This window comes from Garra rufa, chromosome 14, assembly GCF_049309525.1.
Source record: "Garra rufa chromosome 14, GarRuf1.0, whole genome shotgun sequence".
In the NCBI taxonomy this organism is placed as follows: domain Eukaryota; kingdom Metazoa; phylum Chordata; class Actinopteri; order Cypriniformes; family Cyprinidae; genus Garra; species Garra rufa.
This window is the reverse complement of record NC_133374.1, coordinates 6,944,512-6,955,876: the sequence shown is the minus strand read 5'-3', so window position 1 is coordinate 6,955,876 and position 11,365 is coordinate 6,944,512. Positions and strand designations below refer to the sequence as shown.

General features: G+C 39.1%; 1 protein-coding gene across 1 annotated transcript; it reads right to left on the bottom strand.

The window, feature by feature from the left end:
- Positions 1 to 2,087: 2,087 nt before the first annotated feature.
- On the bottom strand, positions 2,088 to 9,920 carry LOC141285285 (uncharacterized). Its single transcript, XM_073818317.1, has 4 exons — positions 9,742 to 9,920; positions 9,445 to 9,628; positions 8,258 to 9,289; positions 2,088 to 3,620 (listed from the first exon to the last, which is right to left on the bottom strand). The coding sequence occupies exons 2-4, from the start codon at positions 9,536 to 9,538 to the stop codon at positions 2,584 to 2,586; spliced, it is 2,163 nt and encodes a 720-aa protein (XP_073674418.1). The 5' UTR covers positions 9,539 to 9,628; positions 9,742 to 9,920; the 3' UTR covers positions 2,088 to 2,583.
- Between the last annotated feature and the right edge of the window lie 1,445 nt (positions 9,921 to 11,365).

Below are 11,365 nucleotides of genomic sequence, written 5' to 3'. Positions count from 1 at the left end.
TTCAATTTCCACATTACTTACCAACCCGGCCACAAAAACACCAAAGCAGACGCCCTATCACGTATGCACTCACCTGAACCTACCTCTGACGATCCTGATCCAATTCTACCCCCATCTGTCTTTCTCGCACCCATACTATGGCAGCTGGATGAAGATATACGGGCCGCCACCTTCGAGGAACCTGCACCACCGGAGCTTCCCCCGGGTCGTGTCTATGTCCCAAGCCGTCTCAGACCCCTTCTGCTGGATAGTACGCACACGTCCCCCGGCTCAGGACATCCTGGCAGCAGGCGAACCCTCTCGCTCCTCCAGCAGAAATATTGGTGGCCCAACATGAGCAGGGAAGTGGAACGGTACGTCCAAGGATGTTCGGTCTGCGCCGTCAACACAACCCCACGCCGCTTACCCGAAGGTAAATTACAACCGTTACCTATTCCCCGCCGACCCTGGACACACTTGGGCATTGACTTCGCCACAGACCTGCCCCCCTCTCAGGGTTACACCACAATTTTAGTGGTAGTCGATCGATTCTCGAAAGCTTGCAAATTAATACCTCTCAAAGGTCTCCCCACAGCACTAGAAACCGCAGAGGCACTATTCCACAATGTATTCCGGAACTTCGGACTCCCAGAAGACATCGTGTCCGATCGGGGACCCCAATTCATTTCCAGGGTCTGGCGGGCCTTCTTCCAACTTCTGGGTACCACAGTCAGCCTGTCATCCGGATATCACCCTCAAACGAACGGGCAGACCGAACGGAAAATACAGGAAATCTCCCGCTACCTTCGGACGTACTGTTCCCAACATCAAAACACCTGGAGCCAGTATCTACCGTGGGCTGAGTATGCGCAAAATTCCCTCCGTCAAACCTCTACTGGTCTAACCCCATTCCAATGCATTCTAGGTTATCAACCAGCTCTGTTTCCATGGACTGGAGAGTCCTCCGAGGTGCCCGCGGTAGATCACTGGTTCCGAGAGAGCGAGAGGGTGTGGGACTCAGCGCACGTCCATCTCCAGCGGGCAGTACGGAGGCATACGGAACATGCCAACCGCCGTAGGTTACCCAACCCAGTTTACCTCCCCGGGGACCAGGTATGGTTGTCCACTCGAGACATACGCCTCCGGCTGCCCAGTAGGAAGCTGAGTCCCCGCTACATAGGGCCCTTCACCGTGCACTCACAGATCAACCCTGTCACCTACCGTCTAAACCTACCTCCACATTACAGAATCGCCCCCTCGTTTCACGTTTCCCTACTCAAGCGCCACACTGAACCCCTGTTCCCTTCCTCCACAGAGTCGGAGTCACCTCCTCCTCCCGACCCGCCAGAGATCCTTGGAGATAACATCTACCAAGTCCAAGAAATCCTAGACTCCCGGCGGCGGAACGGCCAGCTCCAGTACCTAGTGGACTGGGAGGGGTTCGGACCCGAGGAGAGATCGTGGATACCCCGTGACGACATCCTGGACCCGACTCTCCTCGAGGAATTCCACCGCCAACATCCCGAACGCCCAGCTCCCAGAGGTCGTGGTCGTCCCCGTCGCCGTTCTTGGGTGCCAGGAGTCACCCGTGGAGGAGGGGGTGATGTCACACCCTCTGCACGTTCCCTCAGCCCCAATCACCACGATCCTCCACCAACCAGCCAATCACCACCACAGCACACCCGTGAACCATCACCAGAATACTAATCACCGTCACCTGCACCGGCAATCACCACACCCTTTATATACCTACCTCTGCCACTCACTCATCGGCTGGTATCAAAGTTGCATGGATGTTTCTCTGTGGATCTTCTCCCCCTCCTGTTGTCTCTCCTGTGCTCCTCGTGGATTCTTCCGATGTTCTCCTGTGCTCCTCGTGGATTGCTCTGATGTTCTCCTGTGATACACGTTAATCGTGTTAAAGGGAAGTGACTATTGCTAACGCTATGATCCTTATGAACTTGAACTCACCTGTTGTGTTTGTTTGAAGATTTGACCACAGAGACCTTATTTCACCCGATTGCACGTGTGTTGTACTGTGCACGTTTGTTAATAAATACCTTGAAAGATACTCACCTTCTCCCTTTGTGTGTGGTCGTGACACACATGAACTTTATCTGAATCTCACATTATTTAAGTAAAACACAGGATCTGAAGACAACATTTGCTCACAGTGCCACAGAATAATGCTTATACAGGTAAAAAGCATATACACTTTTAAAAATAAAGGTGCTTTAAAAGGTTCTTCACAGTGATGCCATTGAAGAACCATTTTTGGTTGAACCATTCAGTCAAAAGTTCTTTAAAGAACCATCTCTTCCTTACCTTTTTATAATCTGAAGAACCTTCTTTTGCCACAAAGCACCTTTTGTGAAACAGAAATGTTCTTCAGATGTTAAAGGTTCTTTATGGAACCATTTAGGCAAAAATGGTTCTTCTATGACATTGTGAAGCACCTTTATTTTTAAGAGTGTATGTTGCCGAAACACTCATATTTTATTGACTTTTAAGTATACATTTTTATTTTTCAGTGCCACCTACAGTATGTTTTGAAGAAACATTCAAATGTATAAATATTTGTCATGCCCAGAAAGCACCTGAAAACTAACTAACTGGATGAATGGATGGACTTGAAGACAAATGCTTTTTCATATGCTGCGCTAAAGAGTATGAATGTCTAAAACTCTCTCCACACTGAGTACAGCTGTACGGCTTCTCTCCAGTATGAATTCGTTCATGTGATTTCTGTTGTGAAAACTGAGGGAAACACCTGTCACAGTATGAGCACTTATAAGGTTTTTCTCCAGTATGAATTCTCAGGTGGTATTTCAGTTGGCTTGCTGAAGTAAAGCTCTTGCCACACTCACTACAAACATGATCTTTCTCACCAGTGTGTATTTTCTGGTGCCGATTACAATTGGCCAACAGTGGAAAACTCTTCCCGCAAAGAGGACACACATAAGGCCTCTCATTTGTATGGATCCTCAGGTGGTTTTTCAGATCTGATGATGAATTAAACTCTTTGCCACACTGATCACAGTTAAATGGCTTTTCTTCAGAGTGAACACGCAGATGATAATTGAGAGTTTTTGAATATTTGAAACTCTTTCCACACTGATTGCAGTGATACGGCCTCTCTCCAGTATGTACTTGCTCGTGTAATTTCAGGTTTCCAGGCTGAGAGAAGCTCTTGTCGCAATATGAGCACTTGTAAGGTCTTTCTCCAGTGTGAATTCTTTGATGCTGTTTCATCTGTGCAACTGTAGTAAAGCTCTTCCCACACTCACAACACACGTGATCTCTCACTTCATCATGTGTTTTCTGGTGCTGTTTACAAGAGTACAGCCGTGAGAAACTTCTTCCACAGACAGAACACACATGAGGCTTCTCATCTGAATGAATTTTCAGGTGAACTTTTAGATTTGATAACGAGGAAAAATGTTTACCACACTGAACACAGTTAAATGGCTTTTCTCCAGAGTGACGCCGCAGATGATCACTGAGACGGAATTTAAGTCTGAAACTCTTTCCGCACTGTGAGCAGGTGTGTGGCTTTTTGGATTTTCCACTTTGAGTTTTGAAGTCATGATGCTCCTCCTCCTCATTTAGTTCTTGTCTTTGCTCTTTCACCTCCGTCCGTTCTAAAATAAACATATTAAATAGTTAACATAAGTTCAAGTGAACCTGACTTAAGAGCCGGAAGCAACTGTATATCTGTAAGAATCCCATTAAGTAATAAAACTTGGTTACAGTACTTTTTGGGAGTATCTGTACTTTCCTTGAGTTTTTATATTTCAGCCAACTTTTACTTTTACTCCACTACATTTCCCGGAAGCATATTTTGTTACTTCCTACAAAATAGTCAGAAGCTCCTAAAAGCACCATTGCTCATGCAATATGTAACTTACATTTTAGACATAATATTGCTTGATTTTGCCAATGAAAATAGTTCCAAACCACAGCACTGTTTTGCGTCTCTGAGCAATGAACGGTGTTTACCTATTGAATTAATCACTCATGACTCACTCATTGAGATTAATTTCACATTTCGACTATTTTTTAAATTTTTTTATGTCTTAAATTATTTCACATATCAGTATTCAACGGTTTTTTTTTTTTTTTTTTTTTTGTTAAAAAAAAAACATTAGGCCTCTTTATGCATTTGTAACTGCAGTTTAAATGCATCCATCTTCCCTCTGAAATACATTAAACTGTGTAGATACATGTAAATGCTCTTTCAGATGCAGATTCCAGAAATGTTTTCTTATGTTGGAACGAAGACTCAAAGTGCCGGATGAAGTGCTTCTCATTCTTACTCAAAAATCCAAAATGGAAGAAAGAGTTTAAACTAAACACAATTTTGCTACTCACTCAGTTTATGAACATTTATTTATTTGCTTCTTTTCCAGTTTGCATTTCCTGACACTTTTACTTTCAATACTTAAGTACTTTTAAGATTTAAAAAAAATTATACTTAAAGGAGTAGTTCACTTTCAGAACAAAGATTTACAGATAATGTACTCACCCCCTGTCATACAAGTTCATGTATTATTTTCTTCAGTCGAAAAGAAATTGTGTTTTTTGAGGATTTCTCTCCATATAATGGACTTCTATGGTGCCTCTGAGTTTGAACTTCCAAAATGCAGTTTAAATGCAGCTTCAAATGGCTCTAAATGATCCCAGCCGAAGGAAGAAGTGTCAGTTATTTTGTAAAAACATTTACAACTTATATACTTCTTATATAATCTTACAATTTATATAATCTCAAACGCTTGTCTTGCTGAGCTACACAAGACAAGCATTTTAAGATTATCAAGTATATAAATTGTAAATATTTTTAGAAAATAACCCATCGTTTTAATAGATAAGACCCTTCTTTCCTCGGCTGTGATCATTTAGAGCTTTTTCCTCAAAAACAATTTCCTTACGACTGAAGAGAGAAAGACATGAACATCTTAGATGACAAGGGGGTGAGTACATCATCTGTCATTTTTTGTTCTGAAAGTGAACTAATCCTTTAAGTACAATAAATATCACATACTTTAAGACTTTTAATGAAGTAGTATTCTGAACGGTGACTTTAACTTCTACCAAAGTCATTTTCTGGTAAGATATCTGTCCTTAAGTACGGCTTTCAGGTACTTTATACACCACTGCTTAAGCTTTACCTTAATGTTTCTCAGGAGTCAATAAAAAAGACCCAAGAAAAGACACCAACCTGTTTGTTCCTCTGTATGAGTATCATGATTCATTACAGATGTTTCTGGATGGCACATGTCATCAATCTCCACTTCAACAACCTCGGTCTTTACCATGGTATGTCACAGATTTCACCTCTAGGATTATGGGAATTAACCTTCACCTTTAGACTGTTGTGGGATGGGCATCAAATCTGCCAAATTCAAAAAGAATTCATATTGAAATCTATGACAAGTATTGTCTTCTCAATGCATCAAGAAACTGTGTCCACAGAGCAATCATTCATAAGCAATAAAATAGATAAAACGTTTTTGTTTTTTAATGCTGAAAAAGAGCTTGTTTTATTAAAAGCATCATATAATAGGCCTAATATGTCATATTAAAGGAAGGTTTTTTTTTTTTAAGGACACATGCATGTTTCATAAGGTTCCAGAGATTCCATTCCTACTGCAGAGTAGCTTAAATCAACTTTAGACACTGGTAAGTTTTATAGTTTAAAATTTTAGAAATCCAAATGTTAATATATCCTGTGTAACAACCATCTTCCAATTTCCAAGGAAAGTATTTTAAATGTTTAGATCATTTTATTCACCTGAAGCAGGTTCTATTGCCATCTAGCATCAACAGAGAAAACCAAATGGCTACATGAACTTCATTTGTTTTGTCAAAGAAGTGGCAAATTTGTCAACACAGTCAGATGTCACCACTGTAAGATTTTTTGTAAGGAATGACAGTCAACATGAAGTCATCATATTTTTTTGTGGTTTTCAAGTCATTTTTACAAAAAAATAATATTAAATATTAAATGAGGAAATGATGGTCACATGTGAAAGTGTAATCTGTCTGCTCACATGAGAATGTGTTTTGAAATGTTAAAGACAGCTTGATTGCAAAATAAGTGATAAGAGTAAAAAGCACATTTTGATTAAAAAAGAGAAGTTAGGAGGTTGAACCAAAGCATAGCTCAGTAGCCACATGTAACATACAAAAATGTAGTTTCATTTGTTTAAATAGCTGGTTTATTTTTGTCAATATTTCACTGTGTTTTGTCCCACTTCTCAAGAATCAGTGACAGACAAGATTTACATTTACACTGAAAACGTAGGAAATCCGTTGCAGAACCAACAATATTATTGGCGTACAGTAGACGAAAACGGAAAATTATTTTTTAGATTTCCACTCTATACAACATATTAGCAGACTGAATAGAGGTTTGTTCAATGTAACGTTATTTATAATAACAAAGCTTTGAAAAGTGAAGTCTCCGTAATGACACAGATGTAAACACGTACACTTACAGTTACACTGTAGTTAATAATAAACCGGGGCACATTATGCTTTTCGTTAGATTCGTGTTTCAACTCTGGAGCTGGTTAATGTCCGTAACCTCTGTAAATCGATATCATCTTTCACATACACATTGAAAAATTTACGGCACCTGGTGTAAACATTCCACTCTTGATCGTTGAAAACCTCACTTTTAGCTTTAGCCTGTGGGTTGCCAGGTGTACGAAACAAAACCAGTCCAATTGCTAATCAAAACTAGGCCAAAACGATTCCAACAATGTTTTTACCGCGGTCCTTCGTCTGTATTCCTCCATAGCTTACCGAGAGGACCGCTTTTAACCCGGAGACTTTAAAAACAACACGTTTAAAAGTATTCCGGTGCAGCTGAGGATTTGGCAACCCTCTCTTCTGCGCATCCTCTGTTTGTTCTGTTGATTTGCATGGAAATCTCGAAAACGTAGTGCTGCCACCTATTGAAATTTTCTGGAAACACATAAACATGCTTTATATACACCAGAGGGGTGTTCCATAAAACAAATTTACCAAATAATCCAGGCTTATTTTAGTTAGTCTGATTTATTATCACTTGATTTTGCTCAAAATAAGTCAGACTAACTGAAATAAGCCTGGCTTATTTGGTAAACTTGTTTTATGGAACACCCCCCAGGTATATAAAAATTTTACTTTAATTATCGTGACACTGTTTTATAGGGCATCACAACTATAGCCTACTGCAAGTCTGCAAACTACAGAAATCCACTCACTTATTTATTGCGTCATGCTTGTCTTGAATTTTTTTTTTTTAGAAAACATCCAATCATTTCACAAGATAAGACCCTTCTTCCTCGGCTGGGAACATTTTAAAGCTGCATTTATACTGTGTTTTGGTAGTTCAAAGTCAGGGGTGCCATAAATGTCCATTACGAGGAGAGAAATCCTGAATTTATTTCCCTAAAAAACTATTTCTTGGATGAAAAGGGGGTGATTATCTGTACATTTTTGTTTTTAAAGTGTTTTAAAAGTTCTCCTTTAAAGAGGGGGCTTTCAAGGAATAAACATACATAAATGTAAGAAGCGATTCAAAACTTTCGCTGTCACCCAACTTAACAGAAAAAAATCTTCACAATTCTTATGGTATTTTACATTTACATTTATTCATTTAGCAGACCCTTCCATCCAAAGCAACGTACAATTGAGGAATAAAACAAGTGATTCCCAGGAACATGCTCAAATACAAAGTTTCAGCTGTTCAGATTTCAAGCAGGTTTATTGTAACTGACACATTTACTTTATCTGAATTTCACATTATTAAATTAAAACACAGAATCTGAATAAAACATTTGCTCACAGTTCCACAGAACCATGTTTATATAAAATGCTTTTATGTTGCTATAACACTCATATTTTATTGATTACATTTACTCTCTTAAAAATGAATGTGCTTCACGATGCCATAGAAGAACCTTTTTATCTAAATGGTTTCATAAAGAACCTTTAACATCTGAAGAACCTTTCGGTTTCACAAAAGGTTCTTTGTGGTGAAAGACTGTTCTTCAGATTATAAAAGGTAAGAAAGAGATGGTTCTTTAAAGAACCAAAAATGTTCTTCTATGGCATCACTTTGAAAAACCTTTTAAAGCACCTTTATTTTTAAGAGTGTATTTTATTCTTCAATGCCACCTGTTTATTTGTCAGTGTTCTCAGTTCTAATTCTCAGTTTTAATATGCAGGAACACTGGCATAATATAAAATATTATTATTTGTCATGCCCTTAAAGCACCTAAACACTAACTAACTGGATGAATAAATGGACTTGGTGGAAAATGCTTTTTCATATGATGCACTAAAGAGTTTGAATGTCTAAAACTCTCTCCACACTGAGTACAGCTGTATGGCTTCTCTCCGGTATGAATTCGTTCATGTGATTTCTGTTGCGAAAACAGAGTGAATCTCTTGTCGCAGTATGAGCATTTGTACGGTTTTTCTCCAGTGTGAATCTTTTGGTGGCATTTAAGTTGGCCAAGTGTAGTGTAGCTCTTCCCACACTCCATACACATGTGATCTCTCTCACCAGTGTGTATTTTCTGGTGCCTATTACAACTGACCAACAGCGCAAAACCCTTCCCACAAAAAGAACACACGTAAGGCTTTTCATTTGTATGGATCCTCAGGTGCTTTTTCAGATTTGATGATGAATTAAACTCTTTGCCACACTGATCACAGATAAATGGCATTTCTCCAGAGTGAACGCGCAGATGATAATTGAGAAGTGTTGAATATTTAAAACTCTCTCCACACTGAGTGCACTGGTATGGCTTCTCTCCAGTATGAATTCGCTCATGTGATTTCAGGTTTCCAAGCTGAGTGAAGCTCTTGTCGCAATATGAGCACTTGTAAGGTCTTTCTCCAGTGTGAATTCGTTGATGCTGTTTCAGCTGTCCAACTGTAGTAAAGCTCTTCCCACACTCACAACACACATGATCTCTCACTTCATCATGTGTTTTCTGATGCTGTTTACATAAGTCCAGCCGTGAGAAACTCCTTCCACAAACAGAACACACATAAGGCTTCTCATCCGAATGAACTTTAAGGTGAAGGTTTAGATTTGATAATGAGGTATATTTTTTACCACACTGATCACAGTTAAATGGCTTTTCTCCAGAGTGGCACCATAGATGATTACTAAGACCTAATTTTAGTTTGAAACTCTTTCCGCACTGTGAGCAGGTGTGTCGCTTTTTCGATTGTCTGCTTCGAGTTTTGTAGCTTTGATGCTCCTCCTCCTCATTTAGTTCTTCTATTTGTTCTTTCGCTTCCATTTGATCTGAAACAAACATAATAAAGAGTTAAAAACTGATTTGATGAATCTGATTTTAGAGCATAAAGCAACAGCATGTCTAGAAGTATCAGAATTTAAGTGTGAAAGGTTAGTTCTGTCATTGTTCAGTCAATAACAAAGACTTAAGAACAGACACCAACCTGTTTGTTCATCAGTATCTTCATGATTCATTCCGGATGTTTCTGGATCGCTCATGTCATCAATCTCCTCTTTAATAAACTCAGTCTTTACCATGGTATGTTACAAAACTAGACGTTCTTTTCTTATAGGATGATGGGAATATTGCTATCCTTCAATGTTGGACTGTTGTGGAATGGGCAGCATCTGCAAAATTCAAAAGTAATTTATACTGAATTACTTTAATTTTGGAGATTGGTTGATAAGCCTTGAAATTAACTCTTCTTAATGACACAGAAGTGCAAGAGCTTACCACTTACCAAGAGCTTGTGAAAACCTCTCTTCTCAACATTACACTATAATCAATAATAATAAACCGGGACACAAAATGCGTTTCATTACACTCGTATTTCAGCTCTCGAACTGGTTAATGTCCGTAATCTCTGTAAATCGGGATTGTCTGTCACATCCAGCGACAAAAATCCACAATAGCCCTCCATTCACGATTGGTAAAAACCTCACTGTTAGCTTTAGCTGGTGGGTTGCCAGATGTGCGAAATAAAACAAGCCCAATTGCTAATCAGCCCAAAAGTAGCCAAATAGTGTGTTTTTAACCGCTGGTTTTCCTTCAATTGAAATAGCATTCCGGAAATCGCTTTAATCTGAGGATTAAAAAAAAAAACCCGTGGCAACAGTTTAAAAATAATCAAAAGAAAAACCTGAAAAACCGCGGATTTGGCAACACTCTCTGCTGCGCATCCTCTGTTCGTTCTTTTGTATTCGTGTGGCAAACTTAAAAACGCTTTAGTGCATTGCTGCCACCTTTTGAACATTTCTGGCAACACACACACGCTGTATTTACATACATGTAAAAAAAAATACATTTGGGGGGGGGGGGGGGGTATCACAACTACTGCAAGTTTGCAAAGTTTAGTAACCCACCAACTTATTTCAAGCGTCAAAACCTAGTTATTCGTTTTCAAAATTAATTTTATTTGTTTTGTATATGTGAGATCGTACTGGTCAAAATAATTTTATGTTTTGCACCACCCCTGCAGAAAAAACCCAGCATATGCTGGTTTGGTGCTGGTATGCTGGTTCTAGCTGGTTTATGCTGGTCCTTGACCAGCAACATGAACCAGCAAAGGACCAGCACAAACCAGCAAAGTGCCAGCATAAACCAGTTAAAACCAGCATCCCAGCACCAAAACATACCTGACCAGCATATGCTGTTTTTTCAGCAGGGACAGGCCACGGCAGTCAACCTTGGAAATGTTGTATACAAATACATTTTTTGTTCTACTTTTTAATTGACACAGCTGCTTTATCACTTTTTACATATACAGATACAGATACAGATTCAACATCAGCTAAAAGTTTACAGAGACATCAGTAAACAGAGAGTAGTCATTGGTACACAGAAAAATAATATGCACTATTACATGGATACAGTCATTTTTTATAGCAATTACATGTAAAGAGAAAATTCACAGCTGCATGCCCACTTATATACATTTCTTACACGTATAGTGAACAGAAAAAGGCCACTAAATAACATCCAGGTAAGCTCCATATATGTGCCTCATTCTAGAACTGGACAATGAAAACACTGTAAAACATCCTGCCATACTCATTCTCTGGTATGCCATAACATTGATTGCTACCCATAAAAATGCAGAATACAGTGCATGCTCTGTGAATATGCATTTACATGGTCCTTGAAAAATTAAACCCTGTCTTTAAAATTTACTAATATGATGTTCACACAGGGCATAATAGAAATGCATAAACATAAAGACAATAAACAGAGGTGTATATTTATTTTTTATATGATCCCTCACACACACACACACACACACACACACACACACACAAAATCCTTATACTGCAAGGAAAATACGCTTAACAGAAAACTATTCAGATATAACGGCAAATTAAGTACAT

Coding starts and splice junctions, on each gene's coding strand:
- LOC141285285 (XM_073818317.1), bottom strand. CDS start 9,538: ATGGTAAAGACTGAGTTTATTAAAGAGGAGATTGATGACATGAGCGAT. Junction 9,290..9,444: donor AGATACTGATGAACAAACAG/GTTGGTGTCTGT, acceptor TGTTTGTTTCAG/ATCAAATGGAAGCGAAAGAA. Junction 3,621..8,257: donor TCCATTTATTCATCCAGTTA/GTTAGTGTTTAG, acceptor TGTTTATTTTAG/AACGGACGGAGGTGAAAGAG.